We start from the raw sequence: 25,101 nt of genomic DNA on the forward strand, positions 1-25,101 counted from the left end.
CCCAACGGAGATCGAGGCGTAATTACACTTATACCGAAAGAAGATTCGGACCTTTCTACACTTGCCAATTGGCGCCCCATAACATTATTAAACCTAGACTATAAAATTGCATCAAAAATTATTGCTAAGAGACTAGAAAAAGTTCTAGCTTTTCTAATCAATCCGGACCAAACAGGCTTCATTAAAGGAAGATTTATTGGACAAAACATTCGGTTAATTAATGATATTCTTGAGCAAACAAAGCTTCAGAACATTCCTGGTATATTATTACAGCTTGATTTTAGAAAGGCTTTTGACACAATTGAATGGGAGTTCATACAAAGAACAATTGCACTGTTTAATTTTGGGGAATCCATTCAACGTTGGATCTCCACCTTTTACTCCAATACAGAAAGTGCGGTCTTGAACAATGGCTTCTGTACAAATTATTTTCATCTCTCAAGAGGAGTAAGACAAGGCTGCCCTCTATCCCTATATCTGTTTGTTTTGGCAGTAGAACTGTTGGCTGTCTAGCACTATGTTTCACCTCTCTCCAGAGACCTCCATCAACTTAACCAAAATGAAAAACAAAGATTATTATTGGCTCCTCGTAAATAAAGAACAAATTGAACCCAAGGCTACCTCCAAATGGGAAAGAGACTTACACAAGTTGGTCAAGCATCTCTACAACCTTTTTTTAGTCGTGTAAGAAACGTATGTAGAGATAAGCTTAGGGAATTTTATTACAAACTCTTACACAGAATTGTAGTCACCAAAAAGGAATTATTTCTCTTTCGTGTGGCAGAGGATGCAAAGTGTCCATACTGTGAATTGACTGACTCCATAATTCACACTTTCTACAACTGTAATTGGAGCCAATTATTCTTCGCAGAGGTTATAAAATGGTTTAATAAAGAAAATGCCACCTCTCTTACCCTCTCTCCAACTGAATTAATTTTTGGTAAGAACAACAAAAACAACGGCGAATATTGGAAACCCTATTATATACTGTTCCACTCTTTAGCCGTTGTTTAACGGCGAATATTGGAAACCCTATTATATACTGTTCCACTTTTAAGCCGTTGTTTAACGGCGAATATTGGAGATCCTATTATATACTGTTCCACTTTTTAGCCGTTGTTTAACGGCGAATATTGGAAACCCTATTATATACTGTTCCACTCTTTAGCCGTTATTTAACGGCGAATATTGGAGACCTTATAATATACTGTTTCACTTTTTAGCCGTTATTTAATGGTGAATGTTGGAGACCCTAATATATACTGTTCCACGTTTTAGCCGTTGTTTAACGGCGAATATTGGAGACTATATAATATAATGTTTCAATTTTTAGCCGTTGTTTAATGGCGAATATTGGAGACTATATAATATATTGTTCCAATTTTTCGCTGTTGTTTAACGGCGAATATTGTATGCTGTTTTATATATATTGTTGAAATTTTTAGCCGTTGTTTTGCTGCGCAAATCTGGAATTGTTATTTTAAATTTTAGCCGTTAGTTAACGGCTCGAATTTGACTGGTATATACTACAAGTATTTTTTATGGCTACAAATTGTATATCTCTATAGATTTAATTAAAGGCGAAATTTGCAGTTATGAAAACTCCGCCTTCTCCACAGGAAGCCGGAGAAGTGTCTTCCGTCATGTTCCTCGGCTACAGAACTTGCCAATAATTTTGTCACTTTCTTCAAAAATAAAATTATTAATATTAGAAGTAAACTCAAAGTTGCCGAAACGCCTGATCTCTTCTGCACCTTAGATAAATCGACGCTTGACTGTCAGTTGAATGCCTTTTCACCTACTTCAATCATTGAACTTTCGAAGCTTGCACGTACTGTTGCGTTTAAGCAGTGTTCTCCTTATGAGGCGGTAACCGGTAAAATTTACCGCTTGTAACACGACTCTTTACCGCCTAGAATCACTAAGATATCCTGTAAATTCAACAGGTAATAAATAACAAAGTAACACCACTCGTTTCACCTTCGTAGTCATGATTGAAAATATAAAATAACAGATTGAAAATAAACAGCGACAAATGCAATACGGTATTCATTTACGAATTTGTGCTTAAGTATTCAATATTCTTTATTTCCCTTCGCTTTCCGAAACTCTGAGGGCTGGTATCGAAGAAAGAGCAAGTTTTGCTAGTCTTTTTCACTTCGCGGCAAGTGCACATCTGTTGTTGCAGGTTCTACGATCGATTCCACAATGAAGCGGCAGCAATCCTTGCTGTCCTTCCACGGGTTGTCCTAAAACCCGGAATGCCAGAAACCCGGAAAACCGGAATGCCGGAAATCCGGATAAGAAAGCCCGGAATCCTAAAACCCGGAATGACCTTTTTTGTGTACGTCTTTTCAAGATAAATACGTGGAAATATGTTTTTTTTGGGGGGAAATTGGAAGTTTGTTACGAGTTTTCAATTACGTTGCGAGTTAGCGACTCAAAGTTCCGGTTCCCAACTTCGGCCCGGCTGAACTTCGCAATTTAGCTACATGTAGTCGAGGAGAAACAATTGTTTCAAAGTCATGGCGATATCTGAACTCAATGATTTTAAAGGAACAAGGAAACAAGTTGCGGCGGGAATATTCTAACCTGCGATCAGGCGTTATTTTTCTCGCGGCGGGTTAGGAATATTCCAGTGATTTTTGTGGCTCAAGATGCACAATATTTGTTTGACGAACAAGCAATAACAACCTTCTGATCAATGTTCTGACTGATAGTACGTGAGTGGAAGCATTACATTCACATACCGTCTATTGCATCTAAGCATGAACGCGTCTTTTCGAAAATGGGTATCAATCAAACACCGTCGATATTCGTCGCTTGATGATGGAAGCAATAATTCAGTTGAAGTGTCAGACAACGTTTTGCACCAGCGATCACGCAAGTAATTTGCCGATTAATGAATTTTATGCAGGCAGATATTTGGTCGAATTTTCCGTTTTTGTACAAAAATATATTTTTTACGCTTTTTGCGAGGTATAATCTAAATTTTTAAGTCTTTTGCGTTTGATAGCCGGGTGAAACTGGATGTATGGTTTACCCGGCCCATCTTTACATAAAGTTGATTTTAATCGAAGCCGAAGCGAAACGACAGGGACGACTAATTTGTCACGCCAACATGCATGTTTGCGGCTCGCTAAACATTGATTTAAAGTTTGTGAGTCTTTTATATTTTTATTTTTATGGCTTTTTCCCAACGATTAAGTGTAGCAAAGCCCTTGTTGAAAACATAACTACAGAAGGTTTTAATCTGCACAAGTTAAAAACAATGTAATGTTTTTATTGACGTCGGCTATTTGTAACAAGTGTTTTGCAACTTGAGCCGCAAGAATCGCTGGAATATTCCCGCTGCAACTTGTATCCTTTAAAATCACTGAGTTCGGATATCGCCATGACCAGGAGCCCATTACTAGTAATGGGCTCCTGCCCATGACTTTGAAACAACATGTTTTGTTTCTCCTCAGCTAGCTAAATCGGGCCGAAGTTGGGAGCTTCAGGTATCGAAATTGACAATTTGATTCCCTAACTCGAAACTTCTAATTTCCCAAAAAAATAACATATTTCCACGTATTTATCTTGAAAAGACGTACACAAAAAAGGTCATTCCGGGTTTTAGGATTCCGGGCTTTCTTATCCGGATTTCCGGCATTCCGGTTTTCCGGGGTTTCCGGCATTCCGGGTTTTAGGACAACCCTCCTTCCACTTTGTCCATTGAAAATAAAAACAACCACAAAGGCAAAGAGGTTAAAATAATTCCAGAAGTGAGAAATATTACTGACATATAATAGTTCAGTTTTCAAAAACATGCAAAATGCAATAAAAAGTTGATTGCTTAGTTGACCGTAGCTGACGCGTGGTGAAGACAAAGGCAGCTTTCAATGTCAAAATTCTTCTCATAAGTTCGTAAGTGTTTAAAACAAAATCCAGATGACAGGTTTAAAGAAGCACTCAGAATACAACTTTGTAACAACGCTGTTGTGAATGCTGAGTATTCGAAGCAAAGAAAAAAAGAGCTGCAGCAATTCGTAGCAAAGAGGAACAGGACCGCCGATTTTTTAAGTAGTACGTCATGTAAGCGACAGCAAATGTATCTCCTCAAAACAACAGAATATTTTATGCAATTTTTCTTAGGCTGTATAGCAGGCGAAAGAGGTCTGCAAGGCCATAATAAAGTTGTCATGAAATAAAATTTGTCCAGCATTTGGACAACATTCTGTTTCATGTAGGTAAACTAGAAAACGGCTGGGATTTACCAGAATTTCTTTACCGGTTTGTGCTGAAAACTAGGGAGAACACTGTTAAGTCTTGTAGCCTGGACCCTCTGCCTGCTGTTTTGTTAAAAGAAAACTTTGGCATCCTTCTACCAACACTATGTAGGATGGTGAACTTGTCCCTGGAATCTGGATATGTGCCTCCTTCACTAAAAACTGCCGTCTTATTGCCACTACTCAAGAAACCATCCCTGGATCACGAAATCCTCAGTAATTATAGGCCTATCTCAAACCTCAAGGTCATTTCAAAAATGATCGAAAAAGTTGTTGCAGTACGTCTTCAGGACTACTTGGAATCCAACCAACTTAATGAACCGCTGCAATCAGCCTATAAGCGATTCCATAGCTGTGAAACTGCTCTTGTACGTGTACACAATGATATTCTGCGTGCCATTGACGATCGTCGCTGTGTTATACTCCTGCTACTGGATCTATCTGCTGCTTTTGACACTGTCGATCACAACATTCTGCTAAAAAGACTGAACTCCAAGTTTTCAATCTGTGGCACTGCCCTTGAATGGTTTCGTTCGTATCTTACCAACCGTACGCAATTTACCTTAATCGATGGAACTAAATCGCAGTCTCGTGAGCTCAAATGCGGGGTCCCCCAAGGTTCGGTCCTAGGGCCTATCCTGTACTTACTTTATACTGCACCATTGGCTGACATTCTACGACACCACGAAATGCAATTTCACTTCTACGCTGACGATACTCAGTTATATATCTCTTTTTCAACAAACAACGACGTCGAATTAACCAACACTATGAACTCACCATTCCATTAAAATGCCATTAAAATCCCTTGAAAAGGTCATGAAATTGATTTCATGGCCCATGAAAGACGCAAAAATGATTTTCATGGCCATATCTGTGGCCATGAAATTTCTATGAAAAAATGGCAAATATTTTTCATGACCCATGAAAGTTAAAATTGGCACTTTCATGGGTCATGAATTTCCCTTGAAAAATCATGTCGAATAGCAATGCACCATGAAAACATGCCATGAAGTCCATTTTCACAATTTTTCATCACCCATGAAAAAAAAAAAAATTTATTGAAGGTTCAATTTCATGACTCATGAAAAATGTTTTCATGAGCCATGAAACTGAAGAGTTTTCAACCTCTACAATTTCATGGCTCGTGAAAAACATTTTCATGACTCATGAAAGTAAACTTTTGGATCATAGAATTTTATGGTCATGAATTAACCATTAAAAAATTCATGGTTTATGAATTTTGCATTAAATTAATGTTGTCCTACTTAAAAATTAAAGAACATTCAAGATGAATGACAATAGTTGAGTTTTAAAGTGGCTAGGCCACTGTATTACAGTTAATTCTATTCATTTTCTTTAATTAAATTGGCAGAGGAAATTGGTGTGAATAAATGAATTTCTGGCATACAGTATATTGAAAATGAAACTTTCATTCAAATTGAGATAAACATGAAAAAGGTCACGCTGACATTTTTCAAATTAACCCACAATCTGTTTAAATCTTCTTGAATTTTGCTCATCCATGCCCCTTTTTGCTTTTTTGTAAGTTCTTATTATGTTAGTCAATTCTACGAACAGTTGGTCAATGCCAAAGTTGCCTAGAATTGTGTGACATCTGCCTCATTAATGAACAGGTTAAAATTTTTAACAAAAACAATGTAATTTATATACAATTATGTGTACTTGATAATATTGCTAACTAAATTATATTTTAATTAAGCAGGAAATACTTTTAAATTTCTACAATATTATAAACCCAGGGGGGTACTCGAAGTATACATGTCGGGGGGGGGGTCCGACAGAACTTCATATTGCAAACCCCCAAAAAATACACAAGCCTAAAATTTTAGACCCAAAAAAATACCTGGCATCAAAATTTCCAAACCAAATGAATATTTTTCTGATCCACTGATCGCAACGAAAACCTGAAACGAAAAGTTTGCTCGGAGATAAGACCCAAAAAAATACCAAAAGACCTAAAAAATACGTGACAGATCTCTTGACCCAAAAAAATACCGAGCGTATAAATTTTCAACCCAAAAAAATTCGTTGGACGCCCCCGTCATGTATACTTCGAGTACCCCCCCTGGGATTATAAATGAGACACTAATATCGACAAAAGAAAAAGAAAGTTAACATTGGCTTTGACTGAACTAACCTTCCTTTGAAAAGTTCAATGTACACAAAGTACTCGCAAGAAGGGTGAATGCCTGGATCTGGGTATCCCATCTCTGGATTCAAACTAGTGATCAGAAGCTATAAACTACACTTTGCAGTAATATTAGCACAAGCCTGTACTATTGTCCTAGCCATTCGTGTTGTTATGATCTTATTAAAATGAAAATGTTTCATAAGCCATGATCACATGGTTTCATGGCCATTAATTTACCATTAAAATAGTGTTTGCTAACTTAGAAATTAAAGAATATTCATCATAAATATCAAGAATAGAATTTTAATGGTTCATTATTAAACATCAGATTCTCACATATCAAAAAATGCAATGTCATGAAGCATACATGTATTCCTTTGGTAGCGGTATCGGTTATAAATGTTTTATATGTGCATTGGTTGATGTTTAAAACTTTTAGATCAACAGGAAAGAATTTTGGGCTATGTCCTTTTGTACCAGTGCACAAGGGAATAACCATTGTATTGTTCTTGTTTGGGAGTCATTGTTTAGCTGTTGTTTTTTGTTTGGCCTTTTGTGTCAGCTCTTGTGTACCTGTACACCTGGTCAAAACCGAATTCAGGCACAATTATGAACAGTGCACAAATTCAAGAACCTCAAGGTACCATAACTGTTTCATTGTGTAATACAACTTTCACTTAACACTCTACTGGTCTTAATTTATAAATACTTACATTCCCATCAACAATGTTCAAACAGCAACATGTACATATGCATCGCACGTACGCTTGATTAATTTTTAGTTTGATCTTGAAAATCCACCATGCGGGAAACTCGCATCGTTGTTATTGCTGATATACCATATGCACACAAAATAATTTCCAAAGCAGTCAGTTTACCGTTTGGAATGCTCAAGGTTGAGCGAAAAGATATTGCAATGGAATCCCACATAAGTTTCATGGAGCACACTCCACAGTGTTCGGGAGCGTTCGAACTCCTCAAGTTCCAACTTGACTAACCCTATACTTCGTCTTTCTCTCAATAAAAGTCAATAATGTCCCAAATCCGTTAGTAAAATTGCTTGGAACCATCATATGCTTCTTTAAACGTTTCCTGGCTACTTTCCAGACAACAGAACGCCATTAAATGGCGTAAAAAGCCGAGTGTGTTTGTGAAATTCGGCTACACGCACCGCCATCTTGGATTTGGACGAGAAGGCCCTGAGAACCAGTTAATCTATCCCATGATGCAAGGCTCTTTTTAGGCGCGCGATTTCAACGGTCGAAGAACTGGCAGAGAACCGAAGAACTATACCTCTTGAAATGATTCTAAAAGCAACAAAATCAAGATTTTTCACCTCTAAAAGAGAATGTGAGTAGAAAGAATCGTGTGGTTTTTAAAAGTAATAGTTTAGATAAAGGTTTTTGTAACAATCCCCTCGGAATTAATCAGCAGTCAGTGTGATGTTGATCTGCATACATGCATAAATGTATGCTTTGTTCCTGCAATTATTCATAAATAAGCTTGAGCTGAAGCTTAAAGTTGTTTTAGAAACTTATTTAAAAGATAGCACCTAAACTTGTGATAGAAATCGATCTCAAAGTATGTTTCTGTTATGAATAATTGTGCTATTAAAGTGTGTATTCCACGCCCAGAGAAGATCTGATTTTAATCGAATGTTGCTTTGTGCTTTTGTAGGTATTGCAGCAGAAAAGCTCGATGAAGACATTCACCAACAGAGCAATGTCATGATTTTTAAAAAGCTAAGTGAAAAACAATTCACAAACATGACTGATGATCGGTACTTTGAGACTTTTTAATCATAAGTGGGATGTACATCTAGCAGGAAAATGTAGTCTTTGAAACTTGAACAACTGTAAATTTGAGGGCTTTCAATGGCAGTCACTACACATGTTTGTCACATGAGAAATCCTGCAAATTTAGTGAGAACAGTGAAATAAATAATCAAAATTGTTTCTGTTCGTCTTAAATCTTATGTGGGCTGCTTGATCTTTTGGTATCAGTCACCAATCTATATATTAGCTGTTAATTAACCATAAAGCTGTCTGTGCATGGCTTGTGACTCATTCATTGTATTTTGGTGCAGTTTTGTATTACCTTATTATAGGAAATTAACTCTTGTGTTAATTAAGGTATTGGAAATTAACGCGAATTGAAGGAAAAATTACTTCCCAATAAAGGAAATTAACGCGAAAGAGGGGGTAACATTTCGAAATGAAGGAAATTAACGCGACGTATACAACAGGAACAAGTTTATTTTAACACTTGTTGGCGCACTTCGAACGTTCTTTGCAGTATCAGTGATAGCGGCAGATGTCCACCCTGATAAAATAATGATTTTTCCTTTGAGTCAAGAAAGTCTGGACTGTAACGAGAAATTGGGGCCAAAATAATGGAAATTAAGGTCATGGAAATTAACGCTCCACTTAATTAACGGTGCGGAAATTAACGTTAACAAAAATTAACGCGACTTAAAATAACGCGAAATTTTGAAATTCGCGTTAATTTCATGATGCGTTAATTTCCTATAATAAGGTATTGCTTGTTTTTGTTTCTTCATAATATTTTTTGTGTAGCACAGGGCATTCTCGTATCTATTTTAGTTCAATTTTATAGGATTCATTATTTATGGAAGTTTAACGGCAAATTGATGTTACATGTATTTGTGTGCTTGATTTACCCATGAAAAAAGTGAAATTTGTTTTAAGGCATTTTCTTGGTGCTTCTGGGCCTTTACCTACCCCATGAAAACTTTAGAGAACCAGATGGTGTCTGATCATGAAAACACCATGAAAACCATCAGAAATTTTCATGGTCAATGAATATTTCCATATTCAAAGGATATTCATGAGCCATGAAACTTTTGAACCCATTAAAAGCCCATTAAAGTCAACACCATGAAAAAACCAGGCTTTATTTTCATGGTCTATAAAAAACCCATGAAATTCTGTATCTTGCTTCAGTGAACTTTCATGGCTTTTTCAGAAGTATTTAAAGGACTTTCATGTAATGTGAGGGATTTCATGGGCCATGAATATGGAAATATTCACAGGATTTTCATGCCTTTTTTATGCCTTTTTAATGCCTTTTTCATGGCAAAAACCCCATGAAAAAAGCCATGAAAAATCCCATGAAAAAGCTTTGAATATGTCATGAATTTACCATGAATAAATTAATGGGATTTTCATGGGTTTTGAGTTTATAGTGCAATACAGTTGGAAAAATCGAGGAACGTTTGTCTGATCTTGACAAGTGGATGTCTCTCAACAAGCTAAAGCTGAATAAGGACAAGACTGAACTTCTCTTCCTTTACTCAAAACACAACCTACAGCAGTCTCTACCTCCAATCCGTTTTGGTCAAGACATAATTCAGCCATCTAAATTTGCTAGAAACATCGGTGTAATATTTGACAGCAATATGACTATGCTTCCGCATATCAGTTCCATTTGTAAAGCAGCCTCTTATCATCTCCGAAACATCTCCCGTATAAGGAAGTACTTATCCACGAAAACAACCGAGATCTTGGTCTATGCTTTTGTGTCTTCCAAACTCGACCACTGCAACTCTCTTTTATACAATGTGCCGAAGTATGCCTTAAAAAAGCTCCAGTCAGTTCAGAACGCCGCTACTCGACTTATCACCTGTTCCCGAAAATACGACCACATCACTCCGATATTGAAAGAACTACACTGGCTTCCTGTTTCTGAACACATTAAATTTAAGATTCTGCTACTTACCTTCAAAGCTCTCCATCAACAATCTCCTATCTACATTCAAGATTTGTTAACGCACTACCAACCTTCAAGAACCCTCCGATCGTCACACTCTTCACGCCTTAACCCTGTCAAATTCCACCTTAAGTCGTATGGGTCTCGAGCTTTTGCTGTTTCGTCGCCTGAACTCTGGAACAGTCTACCTCTTTTTATCCGCTCATGTGACAATTTAAGTTCTTTTAAATCAAAACTTATCTTTTTAAAAAAACTTATTACTCTTAGCGATTTTTACTTTTTATTACTTTTAATGTACATTTTTAATTTTTAAGATTTATTCAGCTAATTTTAACGAATTTTTATAGATTTGTAAAGCACCTAGAGCAGACCTGGATAGGCGCTATAAAAATGTTTTATTATTATTATTAAGAAAGGGGCAGGAATCAGAGTAAAAGATATGGCCAGCAGGAATTTCAGACACCCCTGTCCCCCCTATGTGTACTAGCTATAGTTAAATATCCCTAATAATTCTATTTCTTTTTCTGTTTAATAAGTCTGCTCAATAGTTTCAGGTTTATTGTCAACAAAATATATCATAATGTAAAGCTATATGACATTGGTAGAAACTCAGCCATGTTCTATTGAAAATTCTTGAATTTGATTGAGTTGATCTTTACTTAACAGTTAGACTACAAGCCCAAGTTTTGAGCCAATAGTCAATGTGGTGCAGCCGAGTTAACTATCAGAAAACAAGGGCGAGTAGTCTTTTTGTTTTAGTAGAAACTCGAAAGAACTACAGTCCAAAAGTTACAATTTTCTGCACTTTTAAGCCAAATATCAAGAATAATTAATTTTTCATTATTTCAAAGAGCAACATTCTCTCAGCAAAAGAAAACAGTGTGGGAACCAATGCAATCAAATGTACACAACTGTAATGAGTATGATCCCAATTATTTAGAGTCCGTATTAAATCGGTCGGTATAAAACGCAGACCATGCAGACTGCAGACCGTGCAGACCGTGCAGACGGTGCAGACTGAGTAATTTTTTTTCTTCTTTTTTTACATTGTGTTTCACAAACTTTTCACGAACGGTTTCCGAAGTTGTTTGAAATTCGCGAAGTTCGCTACGAACTTTAGGGGGAATTTCATTAAGTAGTTGTCAATCAAATTACGAACTTCGAAACGAAATTGTGAATTTCACGTGCAGCGAAGTTGAAAGGTTGAGGAGTTCGCAAGTTAAGAAGAAGTTCGTCCAGTTTGTTTAATTTGGTGAAATGAATCCGTTCCCAGTACAGCAAAAAGCAATCCCAAGTCCAGTAAGGCAGGACATCAACGGACTAAAAAGCAAGGCTGCCCTGAAAATGGTTTGTGAATGTTTAACAACTGAGTTTTCCCAATGTCACCCGACACCCGACTAAAAATAGATTACAAGTTCTGCCGTGTGCAGTTTCGAAGGAAAAAATTTTAACAGATGAACCGGTTTACATATAAAAATACTGTTTGTGTGTGCCGTAAAAATCTTCTAAAGAGAAAAAAAACGTTTTCCTTCTTGAATACACATCAGTTTGGAAAATCTGCGGAAAACCAGAACTTTTCAATTCCGTGTTGTTATACTTCTGTGTTTACACAACACGCAAGTCACGCCATCTGTCTGTTTGTGATAAACTCTGTTCCTCTGAAATAATTTATATTTGCAAAAAAAATAAGCTTTGGTTAATTTTTTTTACTAATAAACAACACTTGCTTTGGAACAATTGAAATGTGTATTTATTTACGAATTACTTATATTTTATTATTAAGGACAGTGTAAAAAAATTTGGGGGATTTCTCAAGAAAACCCTGTATTCCCAAAGCATAACTACCAACCGAAGCATTTGTTTACGTTATAAAATTGAACTAGAAACCTGAACTTAACAAATAAACTGCTATATCCGGCCAGTTCGTTTTACCTATAACTTAAAATGTTCCAATGTTTACAGTGCAACGCGCTCTCTGACAGTAGAAGGAAAACTCAACAAGCTGGAAGCTAAATAAAATAATCCTTGACCTTGAAGCCAACTTTAGATGATTTCCTGCCTTCCTGGACTTGAAATTGCCTCTCCTTGTACCGTGAACGGATTCATTTCACCAAATTAAACAAACTGGACGAACTTCTTCTCAACTTGCGAACTCCTCAACCTTTCAACTTCGCTGCACGTGAAATTCACAATTTCGTTTCGAAGTTCGTAATTTGATTGACAACTACATAATGAAATTCCCCTAAAGTTCGTAGCGAACTTCGCGAATTTCAAACGAACTTCGGAAACCGTTCGTGAAAAGTTTTGTGAAACACAATGTAAAAAAAGAAGAAAAAAATTACTCAGTCTGCACGATCTGCACCGTCTGCACGGTCTGCAGTCTGCAGTCTGCAGTCTGCATCACTAGGTCTGCGTTTTATACCAACCGGTATCAAATGATGATCTGTGTAACCTTGACATCTGGATGAAGTGTAATATGCTATCAGTAAATATTAAGAAAACTAATTATATTATTTTTAAATCGAGGCAGAAGCACCTCAGTAAATCCTTTTCTTTATCCTTTGGTAATCAAACATTGAAACAAGCCCGGGAAAACAAGTCAGTGATACAAAATTCTTAGGTGTCTACATTGATGAGAATTTCACATGGAAATATCATATTAGCTTCGTATGTAAACAAATCTCTAAGTCAGTTGGTGTCATATTTAGGTCAAGATATTATTTATCATCTAATACTAAGCTTGCTCTGTACTACACCTTAATTTACCCTTATATCACTTACTGTAATTCAGCCTGGTCTTCTACATATGTAATTAATTTAAATAGAATTTTTCATTTACAAAAACGTGCTGTGCGAGCTATTACCAACTCAGACTATCAAGAACATTCTGCTCCCTTATTTGCTAAACTGGGCATCTTAGATATCTTCCAAGTCAATGCATTGCAAATAGCAAAATTTATGTTTTACTATCATAACCAATTATTGCCCCCGATGTTTCTAAATTTGTTTTCTACTAGTAGTCAAACACACAGTTATGATACAAGAATAGCCAAGTGTTATCGACCACATCACTGTCGTACAAATCTAAAGCAGTTTACAATACTTTTCCAGGGTCCTAAAATTTGGAATTCTCTACCAGAATCGATCACTGGTTTGAGTAGCTTCTCCTCTTTTAAGAAAAAAATGATTAAATTTCTAATAAAATGAGTCTGAAATTGGCCTAGCTGCACATTCACAGCGAAATTACAAACTTATTTCTAACCCGAGGTGGCCTCCCCCATAAGCCTTGTGGTTTCTTGGAGGTCTCCTCACCCTATCTTTTTAAGTTATTTTAATTTGTATTTGCAATTCTGAAGTGGCAAATAAATGATGATGATGATGATGATGATGATGAGTAATTTCAACTAACTGCTGGACAGCAGAAATTCGTCATTCTTATCTATTATTCCCTATTGATGTTCGTACCTGAATTAAGCATTCAGACTTAGCTCTGGACTTATCTTACCGGTACTATATATAGCTAGTTAGGTGAAAATCTTAGTATTTCCAGACACCGAACAGTCCGAAGGTGCGGACTATTTTATGCCTGAAAAATAAATCAGTTTCGTAATACACAACTCATATATAGTCTGGTCAAATTTTTAGGAAGCCTGTAAGATAGATTTTTTTATTTTGTAAGTGGGAAAATTCTTTTTAAGTATACATACTATTCTCAGAAAGTAATCTATCGTTCTTAGTCATACCGAAAAAAAAGTTAATAAACACCTTCAACATGAAACAAAAAAGCGTGACAATTTTCCTGGAAATCAACAATTATGCAAATTAGATCAAATATGCTAGTTAGGACAATTCATGAGAACGTTTACGCGGCAAATAAGAGTGTGTGGACTTATTTAAACTTATGGACAGACTCATAAAAGATATGTTTGGTTTCAAAAGAGACTGCCACAGTGTCTTTAATTTGGAGAAAATTAAAAAAATTTTCTTGCATCTGATAAATATAACCACGAAATGCTAATATTTGGAGTCGAGCCAAAGTATTGCTTTTTACACAAAATCGTTTATTTATATCTCAGACATGAGTTGTTTATATGCCAGACAACAAGTACCGCAGTAGCAATCATGAAAATGATCTTGAAGGCTTATCAGACGTTTGTAAAATTAGCTGTGGAAATCGAAGTTGACATAATTTGCCACCGTTGTCTTGCTTAATTTACCCCAAAAACTAGGGGGTGGTCAAAATCCAAAGGAATTTATTTTACTAAGAATAGCACTGATCAAAATCTTATCTGATAGAGAAAAAATGCTGAAAGTTTGAAGGGAACCAGCCAACTTAATCCATGGACCTTGCCCGGTTCTTACTGACAATATGACACTTAAGGTGCAGATGGTGTTTCTCACTTTTGAAATTTTTGTTCCCAATTTACAAATTATCATGATCTTGAAATCTTCCACGGGGCAAAAGATGCGCTCTGATCAATTGGCTCATTTTAATACAAATGCCTCGCAAGTTGCAAATTATTGACAGACATGTCACATGGAGCGGCAACTTGTCTTGCAACATTACAAATAGTAGGGGATACATGCTGTTCTACTTTTCACGGGACTTGCATTAACACAATGTTTTGTTGCATCCCATGCAAGTGGCTAAAATTTATTGCTGCAAATGATATATCTTTTTTTAAAAACCGGCAATAGAATCTTTTTTGCATTACAAAATTAGCTCGTGTAACATCGACTTTATTTACAAAGACTTACACTTTCCAGTCGGGTTTGTTGAGCCTCTTCCTGTAGCCATTCATTTTCTTTCCGTCTAGTTTTCAATGTGTTAAGAAAAGTCACTTTTAATGTGGGCCTCTTTTACAAATACTATTTCTTATTTACATAAAACTTAATATACTGTAGCTACATGTACTCTCTCCACTTAATAATAGTAGAGTACAAATAAATGATATAAATGGTAATAATCCCCCTCCCCCCAATCCTTCACTTCCAAAAATTACAGAATTTTCAATAAAAACACTTCCCTTGATATACAGTTGGCCAATTAGGTCCCTTAGCGATTTAGGAAGTGAGGCATCCAAAGAGTTTTAAACTCCACCAGGAGAATTGGTTCAGTGCCCAGAACTATTGCACGTCTGAACATCAGTCATATTCACCGCTTTAAAGGATACAGCTCTTCCACTTCTCTCTTTAAATTAGATAATTTTTCTGTTAAAACCTCTAGTCTACAAATAAAGAAAAACTAGCTAAGTAAATTTATTTGTATCTCATGGTTTTATTTTATCTTTGGTTTAAAATTTTTCAAACCAGTTTAATTTATAATTCCCTTTGTTTCAGATTATGATAATGAATATAAGACAATGTAAAAACAAACAAACAAACTAGACTGTTCACAGCCCTTTATTTTTTCGTGTTTTCTCAATTGATGAGCGCAAGGTGAGAACAGCATGAGAACTGGACATCAGCGCAAAACGGAAGAAGCAAGGGGGTGGGGAGCAGGGAGCGAAAAAAATAGAGGGGCTGTAGACATCTTTGGAAATATTGAATTTCCCGTTTCTCCAGAAACGGAAAATTCCCATTGGTTAAAAGGCGGCAAAAGTGTCATCACCTTGACAACGGCCGATCATGATTGCTTGCAGGCCGCGTCTTGCGGTTTGCTCGAGTTGTCATCCCTATTGACATGCTGTGATTTGCGATGAATCGATTTAATATTGGAACGCTCGTTGGAGAAACTTCCAAACGTTTCGTCGCTCAAAGACGAGCAGCAAGAGGCTGTTCACCAACTTCTTTGTGTGAAGGACGTAGTTGGAATTTTACCGACTGGCTTCAGCATAACTTTTGCCTCGCTCGTCACGACATCCTCAACAGCGAAATAAAAACTCGCGTGTTGTTTTCGGACGACATCCTCAACACCGAAATAAACGCATCAGAAAACGCAGACAAACGCATCTACTTCATTGTGGCCGAAATCGCCGGATTCGAAACTAATATAAGCATTAACCTGTAGAGCGGAATCGTGTCTTTTTGATGTTCACAGCTAAGTTATACTGAAGAACGACGATGTATTGTTACCTAGTGGTTATAAATGGAACGCAGTCTTGTTTATATCCTAAAAACATAACTGGAAAACAGTTAAAGGTAGAAGTTTGCCATATAATCGAATAAAAGCTACTGTTTTTGATATTCTTGAGTTTAAAATTAGCATAATCCAGATAACTCCAAGAATACTGCAGACGACTGTCAGTTAAACGAAGGTAAGTTAAGCTTATTTTTGCGGAATAAAAAGACTTTGTCGAACGGAATAATGATCTTTTCGTGCCTGGAATAATGGAATAACGGAATTTTTGAGTCGGAATAATGGAATAATCAACATCACATTATTCCTCTTCCACCCCCGAAAAAAAGGTATTTTCTCTCTCTATCTTTCGAAACAGATGGCCGGCCCGGATATCAGTGCCGTCAAATTCGAGAATTTCTTGCAATTGACGTTCTTTCCAGGGCCTAAATGAAGCATAAAGAACTATTCTTCGCATTTCGTCGCAATTCTATACTCTAATCAATGATAGTAATACGCTATCCGCCGCTAAATTTCACGGCATTCTGAATAATTTTGCAGTGGGCCGAGCAATGTGACATTGCCCGATCTTCGACTAATAAATTCAATTTTGGGCCATGTTTTGAATACCTTGAATCTGTTTTTCACTAACAAAAGCAAGAGTGTTTAAAAATCTACCCTTTTTCGGCCCTTTCTCGGCCTCAAATTGAGCCTTTATTGCCTTTTTTCTTGTCAAGAATGCATCCTTTCCACACAAAGCCTTTGGACAATCTGAAGTTGTTGTCCGACTCATGCGGGGGGGGGGGGGGGGGGGTCTCATGCGGCGAAATCTCTTTTTAGTAGTGCGGTTCGCTATTGAAACTTGAGGCGCGTCGTATTGACATTGCGACAGACCGATTAACGTTTGAAATTCGCAACGTAAACCGCCTTCGCTCTGATTCAAATCGACCCCAAACCGACCAAAAAAGACATTGGAACGCAGGTAAATAAGAACATTTTTATTCTAAGATTATGTATAACAAATAGAGCGTTTGGGTCCCCTGTGAATTTGCGTTCTTAATCGTTTTAGGTTAAATATTAGCGTCCCTTTAGTGTGTGAGACACTTGTACCAGTCCAAACTTGCGTTCTTACGTTCTATCTAGGTTACGTATTAATTATCGTCGCTTTAGTCTGTGAAAGACTTATACATTGCCTTCAAGTGTTGACGGACGCTTTGTTCACACACACCAAAAAGAAATCCCTTGAATTGAGAACACGAATGATTATTTACTCGTGTTTAGCGTGACTAACGCAATCGATTGTCGCGAAAACAAATCCTTTAGGTTAAATATTAGCGCGGCTTTAGTATGTGAAAGACTTGTATTAAACAGTACAAATTTCCGTTCTTAATCATTTTAGGTTAAATATCAGCGCCCCTTCAGTGAGTGAGACGCTTGTACTAGTAGAACGCTTTAGACTGTGAAAGACTTAAATGTTGCCTTCATGGGCTGAACCACTCACATTCTCGATTAGTTGTGTCATATCTCATTTTAGATACTCACGCATAAAAATAATTGTTACATAACGTTTATACATGTGACAAGTCACGTTTTTAACACGAGATCGCAAGTGTTGATGCAATACTAATGAGAGACCCTTTCATCACCTACAGCGGAATATGTGACAAGTCACGTCTTTAACACGAGCTCGCAAGTGTTGACGCAATAATAATAAGAGACCCTTTCATCACTCACTGAGCGGAAAGAAATCCCTTGAGAAATTAAAACAGTCCCTTGAGAAATTAAAAAGTCCCTTGAGAGTTAACAAATATGTGGTTCCAAATTTTGTCCACATAACCCCTATTCTCCTACTTTTTGGTAGCTTGTAAACAAGCAAAATAGTCGAAAAAAACTCCTTGTTACGGAAACAGCAACGAAGATAACCAACAACCTGCACACAGACCTTCCAGGGTCTCCAAACCATATGACTGCCAGTGGTGAAAGCCAGAAGGAAACTACTGGCATGAAGTTGGAAGTGCTGAGTGCAAAAACCAAGACCAGGCTGGGTTTTTGGAACATACGTCTATGTACGAAACTGGAAAACTTGCTCAGGTCACAGCAGAAATAAGAAGGTGTAGAATACCTGTGTTGGGTGTTAGTGAAAGTAGATGGACGGGGACAGGGAGAATGAAGACAATGTCGGGTGAAACGGTCCTGTACCCTAGGCGAGACGATAGACAACATCGTGAGGGTGTGGCGATTATCCTGAAGAAAGGAGCAGAAAGATCGCTCATGGAATAGAAGCCTATTGATAGTCGCATCATAAAAGCCAGGCTGAAAGGGAGACACAACAACATAACCCTGATTCAATGTTACGCTCCGACCAATGATAGTGAAGACGATCTGAAGGACAATTTCTATCTCAAACTCCAGGCAGAAATTGAGCAAGTACCAATGCAAGATCTTATCATCATCATGGGAGACCTGAATGCCAAAGTTGGTGCTGATAACTCAGGCAGTGATAGGGTGATGGGAAGGCATGGATGTGGCACCATCAATGAAAATGGAGAAAGGCTTGTCGAGTTTTGCACAACAAATGACCTGGTGATAGGAGGCACCCTTTTCCTGCACCAGGAAATCCATAAAATCATGTGGACTGTTCCCCAAATGGCAGGGATAGAAATCAAATTGATCATCTGCTGATCAATGGAAAATGGCGAGATCCCTTTGGGATGTCAAGGTGAGGAGAGGGGCTGACGTTGGTAGCGACCACCATCTTGTGACTGCCTTTCTCAAACTGAAGTTAAAGAGTGCAGGGCGCCCAGCCAAAGGGCGCAGCCGTTTTGATGTGGGACAATTGAAACAACCGAATGTGAGAAAATCCTTTATTCTGAGAATTTTCTGGCCACAGAAAATCTCCAACAACCAGCTCCTGAAGCAAACCAAGCAGGAGGATATTTGCATGATTGTCACCAGGGGAAGATGGAGATGGATTGGACATGTGCTTCAAAAGGACAACAACAACATAGCTAAGACTGCAATGCACTGGACACCTGAAGGCAAACACAGAAGAGGGCGCCCAAAAACAATATGGTGCAGTTCTAACCGTAGAAACGGAGTTAAGGGAGCTCAATTACAGCTGGAGCACCATTGAAAAACTGGCTAGAGATAGGCAGGGTTGGAGAAACTTCGTTGCTGCCCCTATGTGCCACACAGGCATGATGGGCAGTAAGTAAGTAAGTAAGTAACTAAAATGGTTTGTTTATTATATTGCTCCCAAGGTATGCATTGCAGAATAAAAGCATTTACATGTAAGCCGTAAAGTAATAACGCTGTAAATAAAAATATCAAAACATATAGACTGATTCAGGTACAAATGTACTTGTGCTGTTACATCTGAAAAGCTTATCATTTTCTTGCGAACAAGCAGCCAAACACTCAATTTTAGACAAACGCACTGGTTTCTAGATTCATTGTTGATGAAGCTTTTGTGAAACCCAATTTAATAGCAAATGCTTCTTCATGTACGACGCTAGCTAGAAAGATAGGCACTACATAATTTGTTTCTTTGCTTCTTGTTTTTCTTGTAAACCCCTTCAAACTTAAAAGGCTGCCCTTATACGGCCATTTTTATATGACTGCCTTGCTAGACTCTTTCTACTAGTATATCTGCTAGTCAGCGGAGTTGAAATGAAAAGTTTACAGATGATGGACTGACCGACCGACCAACGAGTGTGGGCTAACCACTAAACTTCCTGAATTAAAAATTCAGTTGTAAAAATGATTTTGAACAATGCACCCCTTGGTGGCTGGAAACTGGCACAGTAAGTTTAAGATTCTGACTTCTGAAATTCAGAAACACCAGAGTTCTGGGTTGTGATGACAGGAACCCTAATCACTTTCATCTTTAATCTAATTTCTGTCAAAAATTATGAAGCTTTTAGAAAAATTTCCTACGTAACAAGCTCTTTGTTTATGTACAGTAGCTTTGATGTGCAGTGAAAAGTGCAAAAATTATTAGTTGCTAAACGTTAACTTGCGTAAACAAAGCTCGACCTTGCTCGGCCGTTTCTTGTCCAAAAAGCCTGCCAAAACCATCAATTTGTAACAGAAATGTTCCTTTTTCTGTAGGAAAGCTTTGGTGGACAAAAAAAATCCCTACAAAAATAACCACCAAATATAACTGGCCGGAAACTGGGCAACTAACTCTACATTAAACTTCTCATTAAAAAAAAAAAAACAGAACTAGGGAAAGGGCAACATACACCATCATAGAGGACCCTAAGTAACATGCGGGTCTTAGACTGATGAACATATTTTCTTGCATTGAACCTTTTTTTTTTCATTTTCAGTTTGTAGTTTTTCAAAAGCTGTTAGTAACACTTTCTAACATACAGTATACATGTATTATACAGTAAAAACCCATGAGGAAGAACCTATTATTTTTCAGGTTAACTTAAACAGGTTCTTTCATAAAGGGTTATTAACACAAATTCCCTCTGTGGTCACCTGCTTCCAGAAGGGACGTCTGAAAAAATCCGGCCCTAATATTGTCGTGACGTTGCTACCCGAAAACCGGGTAGTGATTCTGAATGGTTGATTTAAAATTATTTGCATAATATTATTATGTGTAATTATGACTGATCTGAATTTCAACGTGCAAGGATTGTAATTTGAAAACGTTTGCAAAGAGTTCACCTTCGCAGAAATGAATTTACTACCGTAGCCATTTACCGGTACCTTGATTAAATCAGTATTTTAGTTTACCTACGGATACAGAATTAATATGGGAAACCGGTGGGTTTTAGTTGGAGGCATTCGTCGCTTTGACATGCAGTGGCTGGCCAAATAACGCATTTGTCTCATTTTGTCAACTCGAGGAGCCAGTGATTTCTGAACTCAGTGTTCACTGTCAAGTAGGATATTCTTGATGTAATGTATATGAAATGATTCATAATTATATGACATTCTTGTAGTGAATCCATTTCTTGATGCCTCTGTAACTGTCTAAATTGATTCAATTGAGTACTCAGGAGAGTATTTGTCTGCTGCATAACATATTATATTTTGATCGCTAAATAAAGCAATTAAGTTCAGATTTAATCTGTTCCGTAAAGAATATAGCTTACAGTCAATTAAAATCAATTCATGCAAGTTTTCGACAGTTAACTATTAAAACAATTTTATACCAGTGCAATACTTTACTGAAGCGATTTTTCTTTCACAAAGTCATGGCCTTGACAGAAATTTTTCTGCATGAATTAAAGAAAAGTGTAGTGACGTCACTGACTGCATTAGGGCCGGAATTTTTTCAGACGTCCCTTCTGGAGGCAGTCGACCAGAGAGGGACGTCTGAAATTCAGGCTAGGTTCTTAATTTCTGAAGAAAAAATTTCAATAAATTGTCATAGAGATTTTAGTGGTATTTGGCCTTTTTCTTGTATAAAATTTGCATACCACATAACTGGTTATGAATCAAAGGTCTCTATGAGACTACGACTATTTTGCTATGGTCTATCTGTTGGCTATCAATTGTGGTATGGAGTAGTGTTTTGCTAAAGGGTGAAAGACGCTTTTCATGTTGTTTAGGAGTGGAAGTCTTGAAAATAACTTAGCTTACCTGAATACTTTACACTTCCACATAACATTCTAAATTAAAACTGAAACCTAGAAGTCAACAACGCGCTGTTTACAAAACTCAACCGCAAATTAAGGAGCCAAAGAAAACCCAATCGAAAACACATTGAATATACTGTAGTACTCGTGTCGCGTATACGCTTATTCCGGCCTACTAAAGCAAACAAACAGTTCAGCGGTTCAATACATTCTTCATATATACCCACACCCCCGGCCCACACCGAAAAGAAATCCCTAGAATTGAGAACGCGAATAAATGATTATTTACTCGTGTTTAGCGAGACTAACGCAATCGATTGTCGCGAATGTGAAAGACTTGTAAAAGTACAAATTTGCGTTCTTAATCGTTTTAGGTTAAATATTAGCGCTCCTTTAGTGTGTTAGACGCTTGTACCAGTCCAAACTTGCGTTCTTACGTTCTTGGTTACATATTAGCGTCGCTTTAGTCTGTGAAAGACTTATACATTGCCTTCAAGTGTTGGCTGACGCTTTGTTCACCCACACCGAAAAGAACTCCCTTGAATTGAGAACGCGAATGATTATTTACTCGTGTTTAGCGTGACTAACGCAATCGATTGTCGCGAAAACAAATCCTTTAGGTTAAATATTAGCGCGACTTATACGTTGCCTTCAAGTGTTGACTGACGCATTGTTCACCCACACCGAAAAGAAATCCCTTGAATTGAGAACGCGAATAAATGATTATTCACTCGTGTTAAGCGTGACTAACGCAATCGATTGTCGCGAAAATATCTGATTTGAGATACTCACGCATAAAAATAATTGTTATATAACGTTTATACATGTGACAAGTCACGTTTTTAACACGAGATAGCAAGTGTTGACGCAATACTAATGAGATACCCTTTCATCACCCACAGCGGCTAATGGAGTTCAAGTCTAATTTCCGGTCCAAAAATATCGCACGTAGACAAAAACAATTGTTATCATGGCGGGTGTTGAGTGCAGGTTGAGCGGAATGAAGTAGAAAGCGAGTTCTTCTAGGTTTTAGAAAATCTCTCAAGAGTTTTGTTCACAAAACATTTAAAGACGAACAAAGGGAGTGTATTCGACGAATAGTTTGTGAAAGAAAAGATGATTTGGCGGTGCTTCCGATGGGATTCGGTAAGAGCGTGATCTATCACCAGTGGTGTCGAAGAGTATTACATCACACCACCAAAGACGCCAGACGATCGTGCCAGTGACGAAAACTACGACCTTTAAATGACTGACCTGAGCCTTACACAAAATCAGCCTTTGCAGAAATCAAATTTTAAAAACCATCCGATCAGCTCGTAATGTGAGTCTTATGCGTATTTTTCTCGTCTTTTGCCCGATAAAATGTGCGAAACATTCATTTTTCCGTGCTACGGCGGAATTTTAAAATAAATAAATATTATCGCTGAAAAGGGTTTCTTGAAAGTTGGGACAAGCATGTTGCCTCATCCTCGGTGTAAGAAGAACGCGAATAAATGATTATTTACTCGTGTTTAGCGAGACTAATGCAATCGATTGTCGCGAATGTGAAAGACTTGTAAAAGTACAAATTTGCATTCTTAATCGTTTTAGGTTAAATATTAGCGCTCCTTTAGTGTGTTAGACGCTTGTACCAGTCCAAACTTGCGTTCTTACGTTCTTGGTTACATATTAGCGTCGCTTTAGTCTGTGAAAGACTTATACATTGCCTTCAAGTGTTGGCTGACGCTTTGTTCACCCACACCGAAAAGAAATCCCTTGAATTGAGAACGCGAATGATTATTTACTCGTGTTTAGCGTGACTAACGCAATCGATTGTCGCGAAAACAAATCCTTTAGGTTAAATATTAGCGCGACTTATACGTTGCCTTCAAGTGTTGACTGACGCATTGTTCACCCACACCGAAAAGAAATCCCTTGAATTGAGAACGCGAATAAATGATTATTCACTCGTGTTAAGCGTGACTAACGCAATCGATTGTCGCGAAAACAAATCCTTAGTTGTGTCATATCGGATTTGAGATACTCACGCATAAAAATAATTGTTATATAACGTTTATACATGTGACAAGTCACGTTTTTAACACGAGATAACAAGTGTTGACGCAATACTAATGAGATACCCTTTCATCACCCACAGCGGCTAATGGAGTTCAAGTCTAATTTCCGGTCCAAAAATATCGCACGTAGACAAAAACAATTGTTATCATGGCGGGTGTTGAGCGCAGGTTGAGCGGAATGAAGTAGAAAGCGAGTTCTTCTAGGTTTTAGAAAATCTCTCAAGAGTTTTGTTCACAAAACATTTAAAGACGAACAAAGGGAGTGTATTCGACGAATAGTTTGTGAAAGAAAAGATAATTTCCGTTCTTAATCATTTTAGGTTAAATATTAGCGCCCGGATTCAGTGAGTGAGACGCTTGTACTAGTACAACGCTTTAGACTGTGAAACACTGAACCACTCACATTCTCGATTAGTTGTGTCATATCTCATTTGAGATACTCACGCATAAAAATAACTGTTATATAACGTTTATACATGTGACAAGTCACGTTTTTAACACGAGATCGCAATTGTTGACGCAATACTAATGAGAGACCCTTTCATCACCTACAGCGGAATATGTGACAAGTCACGTCTTTAACACGAGATCGGAAGTGGTGACGCAATAATAATAAGAGACCCTTTCATCGCCCACTAAGCGGAAAGAACTCCCTTGAGAAATTAAAACAGTCCCTTGAGAAATTAAAAAAGTCCCTTGAGAGTAGACAAGAATGTTCCAAATTTTGCCCACATCACTCCTAATCTCCTACTTCTGCTTGTAAACAAGCAAAATAGTCGAAAAAATGAAGCACTAATCATTTAGAATATAACATGATAAACATGCACAGTAATGTATCAGTCAATTCCAAGACCGCCCATTCCCCCACTCTGCGGCATACCCCGGCAATTTGACTTGACGTTAACTGCACATAGTGGGGCATTTGACGCAAAACTTTGCCCACTGGGTTGGGCCTTTGACCAACGAAAAACATTAGTCAACGAGTGAAAATAAACATTCGCAGGCGAAAAGTGATTAAGACCGCTTGATTATAAATAAACCTGTTGAATGTTGGCATATTCATATTCACTTCATCGAAGTGAAAATAAACATTCGCAAGCGAAAAGAAATTCAATTGACAGTGTTGGATTGTGATTTTGTGTACCAGTAGTTTGTTTATTATTGAAAATAAGCGAGTAAGCCACGCAAAAGAATGTTTGTTTTTATTTGCATAATAACAAGAATTTGTCTGTTGTTATGA

General features: G+C 37.4%; 2 protein-coding genes and 1 long non-coding RNA gene across 3 annotated transcripts in view; 2 read left to right on the forward strand and 1 right to left on the reverse strand.

Annotated features, from left to right (window-relative positions):
- Positions 1–25,101, reverse strand: part of LOC144632710 (coiled-coil domain-containing protein 166-like) — a 53,967-nt gene that overhangs the window by 22,250 nt on the left and 6,616 nt on the right. Inside the window, exons 2-3 of the mRNA XM_078491419.1 lie at positions 15,327–15,380; positions 14,911–14,965 (exon numbers count right to left, since the gene is read on the reverse strand). Coding sequence (XP_078347545.1) covers positions 14,911–14,965; positions 15,327–15,380 — 109 coding nt within the window. The remainder of the gene's footprint in view (positions 1–14,910; positions 14,966–15,326; positions 15,381–25,101) is intronic.
- Positions 7,675–8,378, forward strand: LOC144632735 (uncharacterized). Its single transcript, XR_013566934.1, has 2 exons — positions 7,675–7,773; positions 8,101–8,378. It is a non-coding gene; the product is annotated as an uncharacterized LOC144632735 (long non-coding RNA).
- LOC144632655 (uncharacterized) lies at positions 9,637–11,090 on the forward strand. Its single transcript, XM_078491337.1, has one exon. It carries the CDS (start codon positions 9,680–9,682, stop codon positions 10,463–10,465), a length of 786 nt encoding a protein of 261 aa, XP_078347463.1. The 5' UTR covers positions 9,637–9,679; the 3' UTR covers positions 10,466–11,090.

This window comes from Oculina patagonica, chromosome 12 (genome assembly GCF_052425735.1).
Source record: "Oculina patagonica isolate OP01 chromosome 12, crgOcupat, whole genome shotgun sequence".
In the NCBI taxonomy this organism is placed as follows: domain Eukaryota; kingdom Metazoa; phylum Cnidaria; class Anthozoa; order Scleractinia; family Oculinidae; genus Oculina; species Oculina patagonica.